Source organism: Muntiacus reevesi, chromosome 8 (assembly GCF_963930625.1).
Source record: "Muntiacus reevesi chromosome 8, mMunRee1.1, whole genome shotgun sequence".
Taxonomy (NCBI): Eukaryota; Metazoa; Chordata; class Mammalia; order Artiodactyla; family Cervidae; genus Muntiacus; species Muntiacus reevesi.
The window spans coordinates 25,691,693-25,714,525 of record NC_089256.1 but is presented as its reverse complement, the minus strand read 5'-3'; the positions used below and the strand labels follow the sequence as shown (position 1 = coordinate 25,714,525).

Genomic DNA, 22,833 nt, shown 5'->3' with positions numbered 1-22,833 from the left:
TCAACCTGAGCCATGAGCACGTACGTGGATATGTGGGAGGCTGCAGCTCACACTCATTCCACGTGTTTTCACTGTGACGACGCACAGGACCTCCCTATACACCATTGTTCCACATAATGCCCAAGTAAACTCTGTTTTACAGATTGAACTCTGTTCAATCTGCCGTGTGCTAAACAGTAAAGTCAATAGAAGCAGTTTTTAAGAAGCTATTTTCAGGTTTTTCTAAAAATCCACAGAATTCTATGGGAAATGTGATATGTATTTCAATCATAAAAAAATGGATACATCTAAAGAAGAAAAAATAAGCAGTGCTGCCCAAAGAACACCAACACAGTAGTAAAAACAAATTCAACTGATAATTGAAGACGTTCAAACTAGATCGAAAACAACCACAGGTCTCTTACTATTTTAAAAAATCCTATGAACAGAGTATTTTCTTTGCCAGAAAACGCGAGACTGCCTGAGCAACCAGCAGTGATCACACGACAGCTGACTCCTGCTTTCCTTCCCGTGCTCAGCATTACCAACATAAGGGCGATTTCTTCACGGGACACTTATCTCTAAAAAAAGGATATCAGGCTTACGTGTTCAGAGAACTATTCTCACAACCAAACTCCAGAGGGAAGTAACCTGCAAAGTAACCCAATCTGACAGGCCCCGGGTAAACAACTCTTCTGACAAGTGACTGCTTCTCAAACAGGTGTGAGATATTTGTGGCCCAGATAAAACCTGTCCACAGAGGAAGAACGGCGCGTCCCTGCTATTCTGGGAACAATGACCATGGCACCCAGGAGACGCCCAGCAAGGCTTCATGGAAAATCTGTCTGCGAGGAAAGCCTGAGGCAAGAGGGCACAATATCCTCCCGGCCCAGGTACAGACATGTGGACTAGCCTCCCGGCCCAGGTGTAGACATGGACTACTCTCCTGTCCCGTGTGTAGACATGAACCTGAACAATTCTCCTGGCCCGGGTGTAGACATGAACCTGAACTATTCTCCTGTCCCGTGTGTAGACATGAGCCTGAACTATTCTCCTGTCCCGTGTGTAGACATGAGCCTGAACTATTCTCCTGTCCCGTGTGTAGACATGAACCTGAACTATTCTCCTGGCCCGGGTGTAGACATGAGCCTGAACTATTCTCCTGGCCCGGGTGTAGACATGAGCCTGAACTATTCTCCTGGCCCAGGTGTAGACATGAACTACTCTCCTGTCCCGTGTATAGGTATGAACCTGAACTATTCTCCTGTCCCGTGTGTAGACATGAACCTGAACTATTCTCCTGTCCCGTGTGTAGACATGAACCTGAACTACTCTCCTGTCCTGTGTGTAGACATGAACCTGAACTATTCTCCTGGCCCGGGTGTAGATGTGAACCTGAACTATTCTCCTGTCCCGGGTGTAGACATGAACCTGAACTATTCCCCTGGCCCGGGTGTACACATGAACCTGAACTATTCTCCTGGCCCAGGTGTAGACATGAACCTGAACTATTCTCCTGGCCCGGGTGTAGACATGAACCTGAACTATTCTCCTGGCCCGGGTGTAGACATGAACCTGAACTATTTTGTCCATGTGTAGACATGAACCTGAACTATTCTCCTGTCCATGTGTAGATATGAACCTGAACTATTCTCCTGGCCCAGGTGTAGACATGAGCCTGAACTATTCTCCTGGCCCGGGTGTAGACATGGACTATTCTCTCCCGGATATAGGCATGAACCTGAACTATTCTTCTGTCCCGTGTGTACACATGAACCTGAACTATTCTCCCAGCATGTGTGTAGACATGGACTATTCTCTGTCCTGTACGTAGACATGAACCTGAACTATTCTCCTGTCCCATGTGTAGACATGAGCATGAATTAATCTCTTGTCCTATGTGCAGACATGGACCTGAATTATTCTCCTGCCCTGGTGTAGACATGAACCTGAACTGTTCTCCTGGCCCGTATGTAGACATGGACCTGAACTATCCTCCTGTCCCTGGTGCAGACATGGGCATGAACTATTCTCCCACCCCGGGTATAGGCATGGACCTGAACTATTCTCCCAGCTGGGGTGTAGACACGGACCTGAACTATTCTCCTGGCTGGGTTGTAGACATGAACCTATTCTCCTGTCCCATATGTAGACATGAACCTGAACCATTCTCCCGGCCCAGGTGTAGACGTGAACCTGAACTATTCTCCTGTCCCATATGTAGACAATGGGCATGAATTATTCTCTTGTCCTATGTGCAGACATGGACCTGAACTATTCTCCTGTGCTGGTGTAGGCATGGACCTGAATTGTTCTCCTGTCCCGTGTGTAGACATGGTACATAAACTATTCTCCTGTTCTGTGTGTAGATCTGGACCTGAGCTGTTCTCCCACCCCTGTGTGTATCCCAATTTGACCTACCACAGAAAGAAACTGGATCTCAGGCTGGATCTGTGATGAAATTAAGAGGTCACTATTAATTCTGCAGGTCAGCATGGAGCATGCTTCTGGTTTATTTGGGCAGCTTGATGCACTGAGACTGGCAGGTACCCCATGGGCAGTCCCATCCTGAACTATTCTCTGCTTCTGTTGAAATTTTCTCCAAAGCAAAATTAAAATGGGAAGAAACGGCATATCTCACCCTCCCCACAAACCCCGCTGTTTTCTCCTGTGAAATGAGCAAGACAAAAAGGTCACTTAGACAGTATCTAATGCTTACATCCTTTGTAGCAAAGGGATGATGTACTTCAGCACACAATGAGAGAAATACTCCCCAAATGCTCTCAATACTTGAGCAAGAGTCAACACACAAGTACAAAAGTGCTGAGCCAAAGAGCACACATGACCCGTGTATCACCAACAGGCAGCAGAACAAGCAGGATGAATGAACAGGAGCCCACAAAGTTTCCTGGAGGGAAGGGTCGTCAGTCGGTAAATAAACCTCTCAGTGGTGCAAGGCCTGCCCAGCACCCACTCCACATGGGCTTCCTGAACGACCGTCGGCACTGTGACGGAGAAAGGCTTCTGGAGGCCCAGCGACTATTGATGTCACCAGCACTCCTGTGGGGGCCAGAGTCTGACCCCCAGGTCACTCCTGAAGCCACCACTGCCCAGAAGGAGGCGCACTGCCCACCCACAGCCACCCGTCTGCGAGGGGCACCCCCTGCCGGGGCTCCTGTCTCTGCATCATAGTCATCTGACCGGTCTGGAAAGCCTGCAAGGCTGCTTGGTGCTGCTGCCCAGGGGGCAGGACCCTGGCATGTGCCCTGCCCTCCTCCAGGGGCCACATCCGCAGGTCACTGCACCCCACACACCTCTGTCCCGCCCACCCTCACCCCTCACGCCACACACCTCCTATGAGCACATTTTATACTAATAAGATGAAAGCACAGTTTAAAACACACGGTTTTCCCGTGTAAGAGATACACACTTCTCTCTCTCAATGTTCTTTCAAAACTTCATTTTCTTCAAGTCCTATAAACTGAGGGAATCCAGTTTAAATCCACAGGTTGGGAACAAAGCCCCTTCCCCAAGCATCCTTCTGCCTGGGAGGAACGGAAGCTGACAGCTGATAGCTCAGAAGCCGACCAACCAGCCTGGGGGAACCTCAACCCAGAGACACCTACCCTGGGCCACACCCAAGGACCGCCCAGAGGCTCACGACCCCACGGGAACCTGCCCAGCCCTCCTGGAACTCACTCACAGTCTCGCCCACAGACCACACAGGACAGGCAGAGCCAACGTGTGAAGTGAAGCACCACCCTCGGCACAGGTTGGGTTGCCCTTTTCCTCCCATCCTTAGACAAGCTGAACCAGAGCAGAGGACGAAACCCTCCTGGGAACATCCCCTCAAATGTAAAGCATGTCTCAGTCGGAAACGAAGGCTCTCCTGGTATCTGCATTTCCACAAGGCTGAGGTTTCCTGCTTTGTGACCTGGAATACCTACTTGTGACGTGAAAAAGCACAAAGTCACCAGAACACGACTGTTTCTGAGGGCCCAGCATGCACATCTGCCAAGTCAGTGCAGAGCAATGTGTCCCTACGCTGACTTCAACTTCTAACAAATTAAATACGTCCTGCTTACAACGCATGGGGCCGGGGTCTGCAGACGAGGCAAGCTTGGTGTTGGCAAGGCCATGGGGTCGCCTCCAGAAAGCACCCACCACGGGGACAATTGCTGCCCGACATAGACTGCCCCAGATATAGGACAAAGGGCTCTGCATCACAGAAACAACACAGGCCCCAAGGAGCAGACTGAACCCACTGCAAGCTCACAGAAAACGCCACACCTGGGCACTTGTTGCCAAAAGCCTTCACCAAGGAGCTGTGACCAAAAAATGCCGTAAAACTCACTGTTCTGTACCTGCCTCACCAGGAAACCCATGGCTGGTGGGGGGCACGTGTGCAGCTGACACGAGCGGGTCCTAGCAAAGGGCAAAGTCCCTGTCACCCCACCCACACACCTCACCTTGCGAGCCCCGTGCAGCCCGAGGGCTCTCAGGCCCTCCGGGGGCTCCACACACCCGTGTCCTCTCAGGCTATCCTCTGCGGACTGAGGCTCTTCAGCACATCGCAGCTCCAGCAGCTCCAGCACCTGAGTCAAGAGCCCGTGGTGAGCCACGTCCTCCCTCTGCAGCCGCTCCTCCAGGTCCAGGCGCAGCAGCTCCAGGGCCCGCCGGTGCCTGCCCCGCACGGCCTGCAGCTCAGACAGGTACTGCAAGCGCAGAGCATCCAGCTGTGACGCGTGTCTGGCCTCCAACACACTAACTTCAGCAGCGTGTTTCATCTGCGATTCAGCCTCACGTGCCTCTGCCAGAGCCCACCGCTCACGCTCGAATGAGGACCGCAGCGCGTCCACCTCGGCCTGGCACCTGGTCTCCAGCTCCGCGGTCAGGGACAGGATATGCTGCTCGTGTCCTTCCTGGAGAAGCCGCAGCTCGTGCGCATGCTGCTCCTGGGCATCCCGCAGGAAGGCATCTTGCTCTGCGGCCAGTTTCTCTGTGATTGCTCTACGTTCTTCCAAAAACCTGAGACAACAAGCCAAGTGAACACAGAGCAGACATGTAGCCACAAGAGCACTGCAGGGGAGCCTGCTGCCAGGGAAGAGGCCGCCCCACCCGGATCCCGCCTGCTCTCCCTCCTCCCTGGGCACCACCACCAGCCATGAGCCAACGGGGAAGGGTCCACGAAGCCAGAGGAGCTCAGGCTGGAGCCCAGCACCCCCAGTCACAAACTAGAGTGCAGGGTACAGACCCCCAGCCAGAAACCACAGATACTGCAGGAAGCAGGTGTGACCGCCACTCGGCCAAGAGAGGACCTCAACAGGGAAGGGGTTGCATGCCCTACAGGTGCCCCCGGGGATGCAAAGAATGTCCGGAAGACTCAGAAACCGGCCTCCACGGGGTGGCTCAGGGGCATGAGCCAGTGGCGCTGACTGGGAGCAGTCAGCAGGTACCCAGAGCTCCGGCAGGAACAGGGGAGAATCTGCACAGGTGCCGTGACACATCAGGCGACTCACAAGAGCTGGGACACGTCTCAGGTGCCAACTGCCCACCAGTCACCATGACAGCCTCTCCACAGATCAGCCCACGAGGAGGACACTAAGGTCTCGTGAGCCTGCACATCGCACCTGTGTCCATCCAGCTCACATGGTGGGTCAGGATTTGAACTCAACCCTCAGACCCCAGGCCAGGAGTTTGTGCACCTGCCTCGAGACACTGGGGAGCAGCTGACACATGAGAAGCACCTCCAACGATCCCAGCGCTCATCAACACCCCTGGGTACTACAGCCCAGGTCTGCAAAGAGGCAGCAAACCAACAACATCCTAAGCCTACTTAAAAACTTCAGGGAACTATGTACATAGTTGAGAAAAGCTGTTTATTTTTTTAATGAGTTTAAAAAACATAAAATTCATGAATGAGCCACACAATCTTAGGATAAAAAGGCTGAAGTTCTGCTACTAAAAAACCAAAACGTGCAAAGAACACAGACACTCGTCAAAAATACACACCAGGCCACGTGGCTCACATGACACAGGCCCCACAGGAAGGATGGGGATGCCAGTCCTGCCAGAGGCCTGCAGCCCTGAGAACCCCACACACCCTCCTGGGGGCCTGCCTCACCCTCCTGGAGACCCGCCTCGCCCCTTGGGGGGCACAGGGAGGGGACCTGCCTTGTCTCACTGGCCGGAGGGCGGGGGGGTGGTGGGCAGCTCCGAACTTAACAGGCTGCTACAGGGACAGCACCCACCTGCTCTGGGCCACCTTCAGCTGGAGGGCGCAGTCCTCCTTTAGGTGGAGCATGGCAAGCTCCTGGTCCTGGGCTCCTGGGGCCGGGCCGCAGCCCGGCTCCCGGCCACACTGGCTGCACCGCGGAGACTCGTCTCCGGTGAGTCCAAGCTCCAGCTGCCGCAGGCGGCCCTGCTGTTCCACCAGTGACCCCTCCAGGTCCAGGATCTGAGCTGCCTGCTGGTCCTGAAGTTGCCTCATCTCGGATTCTCGAAGCTCAAACCTGTTCATCATGCACCGCTTCTCAGACTCCACCTGTTCTCGCAGGTCAAGGAGCATCTTTGTCAGCCTCTCTTCGGCTCCTCTCCGCAGGTCCTCACTTGTAACTTTCCACTTGGCCTCTCTCTCTCTGAGTTCCTGTTTCATTAGCTCAATCCTCTCCTCAGCACTCTTAAGTTCTTCCTGGTGAGCTTCAACTAAATTCTGTTTCATCTGCAACCACACAATTTTTTTTTAGAAGGAAGAAATTAAATGAAAAGATCACTGCACAATGACCCAAATCCATCTCTGAAGACAGAGAAGTTCTGTCAGCTATTAATACAAGCACTAGTCCCACGATGCTGGGCTGGAGGAAGCACAAGCTGGAATCAAGATTGCTGGGAGAAATATCAATAACCTCAGATATTCAGATGACACCACCCTTATGGCAAAAAGCAAAGAGGAACTAAAGAGCCTCTTGATGAAGGTGCAAAAGGAGAGTGAAAAAGTTGGCTTAAAATTCAACATTCAGAAAACTAAGATCATGGCAACAGGTCCCACCATTTCATGGCAAATAGATGGGAAAACAGTGGAAACAGTGACAGACTTTCTTTTCATGAGCTCTAAAAATCACTGCTGATGGTAAATGCAGCCATGAAATTAAAAGACACTTGCTCCCTGGAAAAAAAGCTATGACAAACCTAGACAGTGTATTAAAAAGCAGAGACGTTATTTTGCCAATGTCTAGTCATCTAGTCAAAGCTATGGTTTTTCCAGTAGTCATGTATGGATATGTGAGTTGGACCACAAAGAAAGCTGAATGCCAACGAATTAATGCTTTTGAACTGTGGTGTTGGAGAAGACTCTTGAGAGTTCCTTGGACCACAAGGAGATCAAACCAGTCAATCCTAGAGGAAATCAGTCCTGAATATTCACTGGAAGGACTGATGTTGAAGCTGAACCTCCAATACTTTGGCCATCTGATGTGAAAAGCTGACTCATTAGAAAAGACCCTGAAAGATCAAAGGCAGGAAGAGAAGGGGACAACAGAGGATGAGATGATTGGATGGCATCACTGACTCGATGGGCATGAGTCTGAGCATGGGAGATGGTGAAGGACAGAGAAGCCTGGCATGCTGCAGTTCATGGGGTCGCAAAGAGATGGACACAACTAAGTGACTGAATAACACAGTCCCACAACATACGTGAACAGAGCAGTGGGAATGTTTCTCATGCTGACGGGAATGATGGCGACTAAAAGGCACAAATCTAAGACTATCTGCCTAAGTTAACCGTGTCCATTGCCTGGCACCTGGCCCCAACTGTTACCTCTAAGGCTGGCAGGTCTAGACACAGTCAAAGGGGGGCCTCCTCTGCAGTGCCAAGACCAGCTCAGGGGCTCAGACATGAGAGGCACCTCCCATCAAGGGGAAGCTGACACCACCCACCCCCACCCCCCAGCAGAACCACCACCAGGCGGCACAGCTCACAGGCAAGCAGCAGAGAGTAAGGCCAAGCCTCTAGACTTGCACCACGAAAGATCCAGGTTCTACAAGGGACTTGAGCAAGAGGCTGAGGAGCTGCAACCAACACTCTTAAAGGTGTTGTATGAAAAGGGACATGAACCAGAAAGCTGAATACACACAAATATCCTAATTTTCAAAACAGGAAAGAAAGTAGGTCAGCATACTGATCAATCATTGAGGAGAAACAAAACACAACAAAACAAAACCAGAAAGGTCTGTGAAACTGACCTTAACTGGTTATTCAAGTCATTAAAGTTTAGGGCCTGATCTTGCTGACAGCTGAGAATCAGCTCTAATCAGAGGAAACAGCTGCAGGCTCTGGATAAGACCCAGGAGATCCAGGGCTGGGGGTCCTCGCACCCAGAGTAAAGAAATACCCTGGGTGACCAACCCAGCTGTGCCATGGACGTGCACCTGGAAATCCTCCTTGTTTGAACCAGAAAAGCCGGGAAGTGAGGGGGGAAGCCCACCAGGAGGGGGCAGGAGGTGCTGGAATCCAGCCCAGTTCTCAGGCTGGTGCCTGGTCACACACGAGCAGGTGGAGAGAAAACACAGACACAGGCCAGCCCAGAAGGCCTAAGCGCACACCTTGGCCTGACGCGGAGAAGACGGGGAGGCCACTGGCCTCTGAAGGGGTCAGGGGCAGCCTCCTGGGACTGAGCCCTTGACCCGTGGGGTTGGCACTAACTCCAGGTAGATACAGTCGAAGGTATAAAGTAAAATGGACGGAAGAAGATGCTGCATTGAAGAAAACGCACTGCACTGGTCAGAGAGCAGGCAGATTCCAGCACAAAGAAACCATACCAGAGAAAGGGCATTTCACTCATGATAAAAGCGTGATTTCCCAAGAAGACATAACCACCATAAACATGCAGTTAATAGAACTACAAAACACAGTAAATACTGTGAGAGCTAAATGAGAGAGCTCGCTCCACACTCCTCTCTAGACAGTTCACACGAGGAGATCAACCAGTGGCCCAGGAAGCACTCAGACACCTGAACGTAAAAATCCATCAAGCAGAGTCTGTCCTTCAGGGACCCCCTGTGAGGCTGCAAGCCTTCACATGCCCATCCTCACCTCCAGAGCATCAGGAGGGGGACAATACGTGATCTGCCAGTGAAACTCGGCCTCGATGGAGGAGGACCTGGGACAGCGTCATAGGGAGGAGGGGCGGGACAGCCACAGAACCGCCCAGATGGTCACCCTGGGCCTTGCAGATGAAACACTGAGAGTCACCTCAACTCCGCGTCTCCAGGCCTCAGTGAGGCCGCTAGTAATTTAGGGGAGGCGCCCAAGCTGTGGGTCAGGGTCTCATCACTGCACGTCCATGGCTGCAACTCTCAGTCAATGGAGAGAGCCTGGTGGCTGGAACAGTGCAGAAGACACAGTGGACAAGGCCTGAAGATGGCCTCGTCACCCACCCTGGCACCCCTCTGAGGACCCGGTCAGTTCCCCTAAGCCCTGCAGGGTCTATAAGAGTTAGGATTACACACTTGGGTCCGAGCTTAGGTGGCAGCCCATCCCCACCCAAGGGAAGCACCCAGCCAACACTGCTGCAGGCAGAGGGTGGAGCAGACCTCGGGGCTCGTGCTGACCAGGCCAGTTCACATGTGGCCCTGTGGATGCGGGCATCGCTGCGAGGCAAGGCATTTCAACTTACTTTCTCCAAGTCCTCTTTCAGGCAGATTTCACGCTGCAACTTCTCCTGTAAATTTCTATTTTCCACTTTTAAGAGATCGATTTCTTCCTTGAGCTCCACTGGAAGAAGCATAAGCTGAGTCCTGTGTGTGGTTTCCAGGCCCAAGTCTCCAGCCGGCACCTCCGTCTCCAACTCCAAGGCCGTGCTCTGCACACACTGGAGGGGCTCCCGGGCAAGCTCTGTGGGGACCAGGGGGCAGAATCATCAGGCTGATCCTCCAACCGACAGGACAATGAGCGTCAGAAGTCCCAGAGAGCTGCGCGTAGACCCTGAAACCCATGGAACCACGGTACCAGAAGGGGACACGACACAGCCGTCTGCAGCCCTGTGGGCACTGCGCACCAGAACCAGACGGGCAGACCTGTCCCAAGCTGTCCACACCCACTGCTGCCCCTCTGGTCTGGGTACCGAGGAACGGGCCCCCAGAGCTGCTCTGGCCAGGGCTCATCACTGTCCTGGGCTCGAAGAAGAGGCACGGGACACAACCCAGGGGACTGGAAGATGCCGAGCAGCAGCCATAAGACACAGCTCACGTGGGCAGGAGAATGGGGAGGACAGCAGGTGTGACCCCACTCTCTGGGCCATGTACTAGCCTTCCACAGGCCCATGCAGCTCCAAGGGAGCCCAGCCCGGACCCTGAGCACAGGCCCTCAAGGCGGGACATGCAGACTTGCCTCCTCAGCTTGACGCGGGGCCCACGCTCTCCTGGACTGTGTCCAGGGACAGGCTTGCATTCACTCTCCTCGGCCCCAGGCCATGCCCGGGATGACAACAGCTTCTCCATCCCCATGGCCCCCAGGGACCCCAGGCTGCTGCCCAGGCAGGCCCTCTCCTGACACAAGGGGCCTGCTTCTCGACCCCAGGGAAGGGCCTCCGGTGCCCCCGCTACAGAGTCAACAGCCAGCACACGTAGTGCCAGCGGCTCTCGTGGGATGTGGCCACGGCCCAGAACACCCCTGCAGGCTGGCTGCCACAGCAGCACTTAAGAGCATACCTTGGCCAGGCTCCTCCGAAGGCCCTGTGGGCAGCTCTCCTTCCAACGCTTCCTGCTGGGCGTCCTGGGAGGATGTCCCCGCTGCTACTTGGCACTGGTGATTTTCTTTTAACCGTGTGCGCAAACCCAGGCTCTCCTTTGGGGAGATCACAGAGGAAACCTTGTAGAGAGCCTCTCAGGCTGGTTCCCTGACCCTGCCTCCCAGAGTCCCCCACGGAACCCCCCTTCCTGCCCACACTGCCTACTGCCCACATATCTCACTCCCAGAAGGGAAGCAGGCATACCCACTGGAGTCAGCTGTGAGCTCGGGGCCTCCCCACACCTGACACCCACTGGAACTGGGGACCACCCTCCACATCCCGGGGTCAGACCTGCTGGGCCAGCCGTACGGCCAAGACCCTCGGCTGAAGGCATCCCACTCTGCCCCGGGATCCCTTCACCCCCTGCTCCACACTTCCATCCAGAGCTCATGCTGGACCGCTCCACTGAATGACGCTCCTAGACACAGAGTCCCGAGCATCCTCATGGGAGGATGGGAGGGAGGGCAGAGGGGCCCCGAGGCTGGGTCAGCCCTTCCTGCTCCCTCCAAGAGGCAACCTGTCACCCATCTCCCTCAGAATCAACAGAGGGTCCCGTCAGCCTAAACATCCAGCTCTCAATAAGCTCAAATCATCCTTTAATCAAGACTGAAGTCCTCATATGGTCACTGAAGAAAACAACCTGACTGAGGGGCAGAATCAAGCGCCCCCCTCACTCAGCTCACGGTGGGTCACGCTTCTGAGTGGAAGAGCAGACCCAGCAAGTTGGGTGAGAGCGACTCACCGTTCACGGAAAGAGAAGGGGCCAGAGATCACCCCCGCCGAGCAACGGCCAGTCCCAGACGACAAAACAAAAACAAAACACAGGAGAGTGGGGGCAGGGAGCCGAGAGCAAGGGCTGCCAGCTTTGGAGAAACAGGCAGAAACACGGAGGTGACACCCAAACACGTAAAAAGACATCCTGGCTCAGTGACAACCCAGGAGTCACAGCCAGAGATTTACTGGCAAGGGTCAGCGTTGGCCAGAAGGGCGTGAGGGGTCCCACACCCAGCTCGGGGGAGTTCCACCAGGCACCCTCAGTCCACATGACATGTCAACACGTCAAATACACACCAGGCACAGGCATCCACCATGCACACAAGCCCACACACAGGACTTCTGCTCACACACACATACACTCTATGTTTTTACATTCCCTCAGACGACGAGACAATTTACAAACCTATGAGGAGAAGAAACGGGGACAGAGGTGATCTGTGAGCCAGCGGTGAGCAACTGCTGGAGAGCGCAGGCACACAGAAGGCTCGGAGGAGCACGCATCAGCTGCCCACACACCCGGGAGGCCAGGTAGAGGGCGCAGAGGTAACTGTGAGGCCTCCAGGGGTACAGATCACGGAGGCTGGCAAGGGGTGGGGACCCCACTATGTCCCTCACCGCACGGAGCCCAGCAGGAGACTGATAGAGACCAATGGCCCTGGGAGAGAAGGCTGCCCCCACCCCCGGGTGGAGCCCCCCCTGGTTAGACAGCCCCCAAGATCCCACAGTGCTTCACGCCTCCTGGGACGGCTCAGCTTCGGGGCACCAACCAACGCACAGAGCACCATCATCCCACATAACACAGACACCCAGATGGATGGAGACAAAGCAGAAACCTCTCAACACTAACAGTCCCCTTCAGAGAAGAGACCAAGAGCACTCCATCCCTGACACCGAGCAGAGAACGCAGACTAGAACACAGAGCAAAAAAGCAAAGCCCTTAGAAATTAAAAATGATTGGCACTTCCCTGGGGGTCCAGAAGTTAAGACTCCTTGTTTCAGATGCAGGGGGCGTGGGTTCAATCCCTGATCAGGGAACTAAGATCCCACATGTCCTGTGGCGTGGCCAAAAAATGCTAGCATAAGAAAACTTTTAAATGATAATGGAGATAAGGAATTCAACTTCAGAATTAGAGTAGAGAAGATCTCCTACCCCCAAAGACACCTAAAGAAATATAAGAAGAGAAATGAGGACTAAGGACACCAGCGGTTTCACTCTGGAGGCCCAGTGTGACACTCGCCCACAGGAGTCTCAGAAAACAAAGTGCGAGGAAGAATAGTCGCCCAAACAGCTGAGCAGCAGCTCAAGACATCTACCTTGCTTCTCTCGCTGTGCACTGAACCCAGGGACAGTAAGGCATGACCGTGGAAGCTGGAAAAAACTCAAGGAGTCGCAGGAACTGCAGACACATTTATTATCTCCTGACTGGCACAGCAGCCGTAGCAGCAGATACACTGTATTCTCTTGTGATTGACCCAGCAGACACAGCGGTAATGCAGCCTCAAGGGCTTTTCAGGTGGAGCTTATTTATGCCTACAGAGCAGAAGTAGCCCATGGCCAAGCAGGCTCATCACGATGCACGGGGCAAAAGTGGTCTCAGCTGTTACACAAACATGTATTTACACAACACGGGGCGAGAGAGCCTGACCACGCCATCTTGGCTAATCTGCTCTCTCCCTAGTGTCCCAGAGTGAGCAGAGTCAAGGCCCTCCCTTTTCCTAGTATGAAAAACGGACCCAGACCCAGACCAAGTGCCATCACAGGACTCTGAGGAGCATGGGGGGCTGAGAGCTGCCGGAGGCTCCCTGGGTTGAAATGGCGTGGGCTGCCATTTCCATCTCCAGGGGATCTTTCCCACCCAGGAATCAAAACCAGGTCTCCTGCACTGCAGGCAGATTCTTTACTGACTGAAGTTTGAGGGAATCCCTGATGAATGTTGGGGTGTGTGTGGCTTTTCAAATTAGTGTTTTTGTTTTCTTTGGGTAAATACTCAGGAGTGGAACTGCTGTATCTATTTTTAATTTTTTGAGGAACCTCCTTCAAGTCAGACTGATAGCACAGCCTTGTCCAGCGCTGGGGCCGGGAGGACAAAGAAGCCACTTGCCCCCTGGAGCTCTTCGTTCAAACAGGTGCACAAGGCTTCCAGCATCACAGAGAGCCCCATGAGCCCCACTGCCACGGAGGGCAGAGAGGCCAGAGACGAATGGCATGGAGGCCACTGGCAGAAGAGCACAGGGGCCACTGCCAACATGCCCAGCACGCACGCACCCAGCGCTTCCCTCTCAGCTCAGGTCGCCAGCATGCGTGAGGCAGGAGGTCGGAGAGCTCGTGGAGAGTGTGGGACCCGGGCAGGACCCAAGCTGCCATCCATCCACCTGCGAGTCGTGCTCTGAACCAGCCAGCTGGTCGTTTTAAACAAGCAGACATAGTCAGCCTGTGGAGATGCCAGAGACACAAGAGTAAGCCTCCCTCCACTTGTCAGTGTCACAGAAGAAAGCTTCTGTGAAAAGGATGGAAATCCAGATTTGAGAACATAAAGATAGCCCATTTGCCAACTAAAGATTAATGAAACACAGCCTTCTCACGATATACTGAGATGCTCATATACCTCAGTAGCGCGCACACACACACAAACTGATTAAAAAGCAAGCAGAGACCTGCAACAGACATTTCTCCAAAGACACCCAGACGGCGAACAGTTACGTGAAAAGACACTCTACGTCATGAATCATCAAGAGAGATACAAATCAAAACCACAGTGAGGTATCAGCTCATACCTGTTAGAGCAGCTACTGCTAAAAAAAACAAATAACAAATGTCATCAAGGGTGTGGAGAAAAGGGAACGCTTGTGCACTGCTGGAGGGAAAGTAAACTGGTGCAGCCCCTGTGGAAGACAGGAAGGAGGTTCCTCAAAAAATTAAAAACAGATACAGCAGTTCCACTCCTGAGTATTTACCCAAAGAAAACAAAAACACTAACTCGAAAAGCCACACACCCCAACATTCATCAGGGATTCCCTCATACCTCAGTCAGTAAAGAATCTACCTGCAATGCAGGAGACCTTGGTTTTGATTCCTTGGTGGGAAACATCGCATGGAAATGGAAATGGCAACCCACGCCTGAAGAATCCCATGGACAGAGAAGCCTGGTGGGCTACAGTCCTTGCAGTCACGAGAGCTGGACACGACTTAGCAGTTAAACCACCACCATCACCATTCATAGCAGCACTATTTACAACAATCGCGACGTGGAAGCAGCCCGAGTGTCCATTTGCAGATAGAAAGATGAAGAAGATGTGGCACCTACACATGTACAGACCTACGCACACACAGGAAGTACTGCTCGGCCACAGAAGAGGAGAACCTGGGGCCACACGGCCACTCCCTGAGAGCGTCACACTGAGTGGGACCAGTCAGACCGACAGAGAGGCACTGCATGGTCTCACTTCCCTGTGGACGCTGAAGACCCACCTCCGGGAGAAGACACTGGGGGTTGCCAGAGGCGGTAGAGGGGTTGTAGGCGAAGGGGTCAAACCTCTAGTCAGAGGATAAGAGTCCCAGGGTGCCCGCACAGCACAGGGTACAGTCAACAAGGCTGCACTGTCTGTCTACAGGCACTGAGAAGGGGATCTTACAAGTTCTCATCAGGGCACAGTCAACACCACCACACCATCTGTCTACAGGTGCTAAGAAAGGAGATCTTATAAGTTATCATCGAGGCACAGCCAACAATACTGTATGTCTACCTACAGGCGCTGAGAGAGATCTGACAGGTTCTCATCAGGGTACAGTCAGCAACACTGTACTGCCTGTCCACAGGTGCTGGGAGAGGGATCTTATCATTGGAGTACAGTCAACAACACCCTGGTGTTTGTCTACAGACAGAGAGAGGGATGTTGCAAGTTCTCATCGGGTACAGTCAACAAAGCCATACTGTCTGTCTACAGATGCTGAGAAGGATCTTACGAGTTCTCATCGGGGTACAGTCCACAACACTATGTCTATCTACAGGCACTGAGAGAATCTTACAAGTTCTCATTGGGGTACAGTCAACAACACTGTACTGTCTGTCTACAGGTGCTGAGACAGGGATTTTACAAGTTCTCACTGGAGTACAGCCAGCAACACTGTGGTGTCCGTCTACAGATACTGAGAGAGGGATCTTACATGTTCTCATCGGGTACAGTCAACAAAGCCTGTCTGTCTACAGATGCTGAGAGAGACCTTACAAGTGCTCATTGAAAGAAAAACGCTCTGACTCTGTGGAGGTGTAGGTTCAGCAGACTGACCAAGGAGACCCGTCACATCACACCCAGGCATTCGGTCATCACACCAACACTGGACACTCAGGTCCCGTCAGTCACACCTCAAGACAACAAAGTCGGCCCATCACCTCAAGCTGCTCCCGCTGAAGGCTGAGTCCATCAAGATGGTCTCTTTCTTCTTCTGATGTCTCTTCCAAACAGGCACTGGGTGAATTCAGAGAGAAGCTGTCCTGTAAGAGCCTGACGTAGCACCTTGCCACTGAACCCCACTGCCCCTGGGACCCCACTTCTGTGCCAATCTGCGGGGCCACACCCACCCACTTTGGCCAGATGTCACCAACCACACCCACGTGCAGACCAGCGCCAGCTTCAACATCACCAGGCCAAGACCCAAACAATCAGTGTATTCTCCTGGGCTGGGCTGGAAGGCACTCACCTGGTTCCCATGGCCTCCAGCAGGGAGTCATCCCTTCCCTCCTGCAGCCGCCGCTGCAACAGGGTCAGGTCCTCCTGGTAGCTCTGCTCAGCCTCCCTCAGCTTCTCTTCGAAATAGAGCCTCAGCTGCTCCAGCTCGGACTCATGCCGGCTCCTCTCCTGCTGCTGCTGCTGCTCCAAGTCTCTCTTCAGTAGCTCCAGCTCCTCCACGTGAGACGCCCGGGCCAGGAGCTGCTCACGCAACTCTTTACGAGTGGACACAAGCAAGCATCTCAGACATGGCACTCGGGGAAATGAGACACTGAAGGCCCCACCGTGCAGGGCCAGCGCAGAAGTGTAAGGCGGGGGTCCCATCCCACCCCAGAACCTGTGGATGCACAAAGGCCCCCAGGGCTTGTGCTACGAGCACAGGGCCTGGCGCGGGGAGACCACCTGGGTGGCCTCAGCAAACCCCAGGGCCCCTCGAGGGCAGAGGGCTTTCTCAGGCTGGCTCCCCAAGCCACAGGGACTCTGAAGACAGAGGAGGGGCCGCCTCTGCACCACCAGCCAGCAGGAGATGGGACCTCGGTCCCACAGCACTGGATTCTGTCCACGGGAAGTCAGATCATGGCAGAGCCCAGCACCTTGACCTCAGCTGTGGGTGACCCTGGGCAGAAACAGCCACGCCAGCTCAGACCCCCAAGCTAGTAAACATGGGTGGTTTTAAGCTGTTGAGATGGTGGTATTTTGTTTACAGCAACAGAACAGTAATACAGGCCATAAAAACTGTTACCACCACCACTATTCTCATTAAGAGGTGCTGCCAGCTGGCCCACCGCAGCCAGTGACCAGCTTTCAAATAATGGGGACGGAGACAGGTTACTGTCCCAAATCTACGTCCCCTATGAGGGCCGTAACTGCACAGGGGAGGGTGCAGAGGCAGCGCACAGGCCGTAACCCACATGTGCAAGCACATCTGAAGTCCACCCTCAAGTCAGTCCACCAGCTCTGCCTGGAGCCACCCTCTCCCAGGGACCACCAGGGTGGGTACGGGACACGGCTGGGGCCTATGCACCCCTCAGCCATCGGGGTGATCTTGGGTCCTTTCTCATAACTCTGTCCTTTGTTCCCAACAACACGACAGGGCAGATTCTACTGTTCGAGGCCTGTGTGAAGAGCAGCAGACACGCCCACGCCTCTTGGCCCTGTGCTCTTGACGGGGGTCTTGTGCCCTCAGTAAACATGGCATCACCCTCCAAAATCAGAGCTCAGAGCCACAGGAGCCTGACAACACTTGCCACAGGTGAGCTTGCAGGCCCAAGAGGTGATATGCAGCAAGGCACACCTGTGACCTGAGTTTCCTCATGAGAACAGCGTTTCCACAGTGCTTAACCAAGCCCCATCAGGAGCCCAGTCTCACATGGTGCATATCAACATGGAGGAGGACACAGGCTTCCAGAATCATCGCAAGCTCACCTATGGGGAAGCACGGGGGCCGCCACAACTCCACATGGTGACGCCACAGATCTCAAAATGCACACAGGTTTACAAGACCACTTTTTTGGGCCTGCAAAACTGTTAAGCTCTAGTTTGGGGTTTCAGCAGTTCAAACTGCAGCTTTCCCTTCAGGGGACCTGGATTGGGAACACAAGATGCTCACCACTCAGCTCCTGCCTGCTGGACCTCGCGGACTCAAGCTGGGCCCCCAGGCACTGGATCTCCTCCCGGGACCGAGCCTGCAGCTCCTCATAGGATGCACGCAGTCTCTCCAGCTGGAAAAGCAGGCACAGTGTGGGCGCCGGGCTGCGGCCCTGGCACCAGGTGAGAACACGCAGCCGCCTCAGCCCAAGCCCCCCCCCACCCCCCAATCAGCAGCCCTGAGACCATCCAGAGGAATCCATGGTGGCCATGGTCTCACGTGTGGACGCCTCTCAGGCTGTGGCCTTGTTCCCTGCAGATACCTGCCCCCTACTTTGTCGGCGAGGGTGGAGGAGCCCCCTCCCACCAGCCCCCTTCCCCATCTGTGACCTTGGTCCCTTACCCCCACGCAGCCTGTTTGGTTTTCTCCAAGTTGCCTGGTCAACCTCCCTGGGAAGCATGTCCTCTTTCAGGGTAAACAGAGCTTACACACCGAGTGTGTGCCACGTGCCAGTCAACCCTGCACCACTGGAGCTGAGGCACACCACCCGCCCTCCTGGGGGCCTGGGTTAGAGTGGCTGCCGGGTCCCTGAAGTCACCAGCGTGGGGCCAAGCCTCCAAGGGAGCGAGGGTGGTACTGGCCTGCGGCTGCCCACTGCCTGTGAAATGGGACCTTCCTTTTTCAGGGCACAGGACAGAAGATGCCCCTCTGGCTGCCTTTTCCCAGGATGGGGGGGCTGCCACAGGCCCCGCCCAGCCAGCCTGGCCTCTATCTGGAGGAGAGACAGGAGCCGGCGCAGCATGGCCAGATCCGGCTCCTCCTGGACTCCATGACTCTCCTCCCTGCAAACCCATGCACCAGCCTCAGCTAACTCCATCTGCCAGTCACTTCCTGATTTCTTGAATCAACGCATGGGGCACTGCTTGGCTCTTGGTCTTGGTGACAAAGACCCTTCAGGTCCCTGAATGAGATATGTCCACATCACCCACATTTTGGTACGTGGAGTTCCATTGGAATAAAGTTCTGAAGATGTGAGCAGCAGAACCTTGAACCTTTGATGGCTGGAGCCTGTAGGGGTGCTTGTCAACAGTACGAATTCTCCAAGGGTAGGACTGAATACCATCATTAAGTCACAATCACAGACTTTACCTCCTGATGTGGCTACCTACTGGCTCCAGCAAATACTGAGAATCCCTTTAAATTAGGGCTTAGAGTATGAAGGTCCCTCAAAAGACTAAAAACAGAAATGCCATGTGACCCAGCCACTCCTGAGTATACACCTGAAAAAATGGAAAAACTAATTTAAAAAGATACATGCACCCCGAAGCAACCTAAGTATCCACTGACAGAAAAATGGATAAAGAAGATGTGGACACATATATAATGGAGTACTGCCTGCATGCACAGTCACTCAGTCATGTCTGACTCTTGTGACCCCATGAACTGCAGCCCACCAGGCTCATTCTCCAGGCAAGAATACTGGAGTGGACTGCCATTTCTTCCTCCAGAGAATCTTCCTGACCCAGAGATTGAACCTGCAACTCCTAGGTCTCCTGCATTGGCCAGCGGGTTCTTTACCATTGAGCCACGTGGGATTCCCATACTGGAACACTATGCAGCCATTTAAAAAAAAAATACTGCCATCCACAGAAACATGGATGGACTGGGGAATATTACACCAAGTGAAATAAGTCAGAAGGAGAAAGACAAATACTGTATTTTATCAGTAACATGTGAAATCTAAAAAATAAAACAAATATATATACAAAAAGACTCACAGTTATAAAGAACAAACTATGGTTATCAGTGAGGAGAGGGAAGGGGAGAGAGGCAAGTTAGGGGAGGGGATTAAGAGGTACAAACTATTAAGTATAACTAAGTATAAAATCAACTATAACAATATATCATACAACACAGAGAATACAGACAATATTTCATAATAGTTATAAGTAAAATATAATCTTTAAAAATTGGGACTCACTATGTTGTACATCTAAAACTCACACAATAATTGTAAACCACCTATACCTCGACTTAAAAGTGAATCCAATCCAAGGTCTCCTCAACCCCCTCCTGCACTGACAGTTCAAATAAAGAAGCCAGTGCCTACCTCAAGCTGGTTCTCCTTTTCCTTCTTTTGGAATTTCAGCTCCAGCGCCTCCAAGTACTGGCAGTGCTCCAGCTGCAGGTCTGCACGCAGCTTGCTCAGGGAGGCCTCGTGCTGTGCCTCCTGCGTCCGAAGGGAACCTGCAAACGGGCCGGGGCCTCAGTTTGTGACAGCACAGTGTCCTCCTCCTGCAGCGACAGCTGCATGCACAGCATGTCCCCAGGCTCCCTGCAGACCCTGTTTTCTCAAGACTCTGTTCTTAGGACTCCGCTCTCCTCTGGGACAGAGGGAGGGAAGGAGGAAGGGGAAGGCACAGGCCAGCAGACAGTGCCTATTGCCAGTGGGTGTCACTGTGTAACAGAAAGTGAACAACTACATATTACTTTTTTGGTAGCAAAACAAACATGTTCCAGTAGCAAAACACGTAAAAACTGTCTCTGAAACGAAGGATTCTGGAAATTTCAGGGAACCCGAGAGGCCTGTGACCCAGGAGGCAGGACCACACTGCCTCTGTCCGGCTGGCCCAGAGCATCCCAGAGGGTGAAGGCAGAGGTCACATGGCAATCTCTCTAGGATGACGCAGGAAAACCAGGCCCTCCAGACTTGCTCATTTTACTTAAAGACTCACATTCAGCTTGATTTTTGGCTTGAAAAACCTTCTCTAACTCTGCTTTCTGTTGTGCCAATTCTTTCTTAAACTGGTTTTGTAAATTCTCCAGTTCTGACCGATGCTTTTCCAATAATTCCCGGCGTAGGTTTTCTAAACACGAATCTCTCTCGGATTCCCAGTCTTGCTTCAGAATCTAATTTAAATGAGAAAGAGGAAATGATAGCCAATGGGTGATTACTGAGGTAAAAATATTTCAACCTCGCATTCAAAACCCAGTCATCCCTGCTCAGACCAGACTGTGAGTACAGCACATGGCTTGAGACGTCCAGTCAGACAGGAACAGCAGCAGGCAATCATCCCAGGACAAGAGGGCCTGGACTGCCAGCCAGAAACAGGAGTGGTCTCGGAGCAAAAGCACAGGAACTCAGCTGCCGAGTCAGGCATCCGTCACCCACAGACCCAGGTGCTACAGCAATGCCACCAAGCTCTGCAGGGCCAGACTCTGCCCAAGCGCCCTGAGCTGGACAGCTGGGACTGAGGGTGCCCTGAGCTGAGGAGTGAGGCTGTCCTCCATTTGCCACCTGTCCAGAGTGGCCAGGACACAGTCTCCCAACACCACCCGCTTCCACTGCCGTCACCAGCGCCAAGAGCTCTTCTGCAAAGTGGACTTGAAAAAGGGATGAGTCACAAGAGTCAAAAGTTTGGTGAGGGACTTCCTCAGAAAAGAGCTAATTCTGTTACACCCTAAATCATAACTCTTCCCCCAATAAGGGGGCATGAAGTGGGAGCAGCAGGACAAGCAGAGCACCAGCCAGCGTGCTCAGCGCTGTCAGTACACCGACCTCTGCCTTCACCCTCTGGGATGCTTATCCCGTAACCCCCTCATGGCTTCCTAAGTGGTGTCCACATCTCCCGTCCCTGAGGACCGAGGTCTGTGTCCTGAGCACAGCCAGGGCCAGGCCACAGGACTGCTCAGAAGCCAGACGGGAGGGAAGTGCCTCCCATCACACCAGGCCACACAAAAGACACGAGCAGTTGCTGAGGAATCCACACTGGGCAGGGAGAGCAGTGCGCCACGCTGCCCTGGCAACGCCAGCCACAACTGCATTGTGAGAACCAAGTGGGAGACCCCGGGGGGGCGAGGGAAACAGCACCTACACAGAATGACATCTTCCCATCCTATGTACCTCTATCATCTGGGCATTTTTTTCCATTTCTGATTGTAGCTTCTCCTTCAGCTGAGCTGCAAGACAAACAAACATAACAAGTGGCTCAGATCACCGAAGCTCAGACATCCCCAGTCTGGTTCCCCAAGAGGACAAGGCTCTGGCACCACAGGCCACTCCACAGAACACTCGCCAACACCAACAGGACAGGACGGATGCACCTGTGAGAATCGAGGTGAAGATGGCTGCTTTGATTAGCAAATCACGCTTGTGCCCAACAGAGGACAGCAGACGTCCAGCCAGAGCAACAGCTTAGGAGGGCCGTGTGAGGCTGGCTCTGGGCCTCACAGATCCCTGAGCCCACCTCATCCTTCTGCTAGAACCTCTACCCATCCACCCCGCACCAGGCCCCACATACACCCAGGGCCTGGAGCCCAAGATCCTGCAGGGCCAGCTTCCAGGCTGCATGCTGGACAATAAGTAAAGGGAGACAGGTAAAGATGTTTCAGGTCCCAACAGCTCCTCACCGGGAGGGAAAAAGCACTAGAAAAGAGGTGCCAGGCGCCAGGGGCAGAGGAGGAGATGAACTGGGCCAGGGGGTGCAGCCGAGCGTGGAGCTAGGGGAGCAGCAGCAGGCGACAGCCAGCACCACCAGGTGCCGGGGGGGCGGCCCAGCAAGCCCGGGATCCATGCAGAGATCCAGTCACCGCCCTGCAAAGGCAGGTTCCACCAGGTCCATGGGGGCCCCGCCCATGGCAGAGCTGCAGGGAGCAGAGGGCAGATGGGCCTCTCTGGGGACTGTTCCCAGGGGTGCTGGTGGAGGAAACAGCATCACAACAGGTCTAGGACAAGCATGCTTCATATTTTTAAAATTTAACAAAAGCAGGGGAGGACACGGAATAATCCTGTGTTTGCCGGAATCTCTGTGAAGATGCGTCAGAGAACTGAGGAGGATGCTTCTGGGGGATTGGGGGGCAGGAGAGGAAGACTCTGCAACCCAGAGTGGGTCAGAGAAAACAGCCCAGGGACTCTTCTGGGGGGAAAACGTTCCGAGCAGGAAAATCAAGAAAAGCCACCAAACTGCTGCCTTG

The 22,833-nt window shown here is 53.6% G+C and overlaps 1 protein-coding gene across 3 annotated transcripts in view; it reads right to left on the bottom strand.

The window, feature by feature from the left end:
- The window catches only part of PCNT (pericentrin), a 106,550-nt gene that overhangs the window by 71,320 nt on the left and 12,397 nt on the right, over positions 1–22,833 (bottom strand). For 2 of the 3 annotated variants that reach the window (XM_065942145.1, XM_065942146.1), the window contains exons 5-14: positions 21,764–21,819; positions 20,595–20,769; positions 19,970–20,106; positions 17,881–17,992; positions 16,243–16,486; positions 15,935–16,010; positions 10,687–10,822; positions 9,654–9,871; positions 6,231–6,700; positions 4,449–5,007 (exon numbers count right to left, since the gene is read on the bottom strand). In XM_065942145.1, the coding sequence (XP_065798217.1) occupies positions 4,449–5,007; positions 6,231–6,700; positions 9,654–9,871; positions 10,687–10,822; positions 15,935–16,010; positions 16,243–16,486; positions 17,881–17,992; positions 19,970–20,106; positions 20,595–20,769; positions 21,764–21,819 (2,183 nt within the window). Of the gene's footprint in view, positions 1–2,400; positions 2,431–4,448; positions 5,008–6,230; positions 6,701–9,653; positions 9,872–10,686; positions 10,823–15,934; positions 16,011–16,242; positions 16,487–17,880; positions 17,993–19,969; positions 20,107–20,594; positions 20,770–21,763; positions 21,820–22,833 lie in introns of all 3 variants that reach the window. The other variant, XM_065942144.1, reaches the window with a different exon arrangement.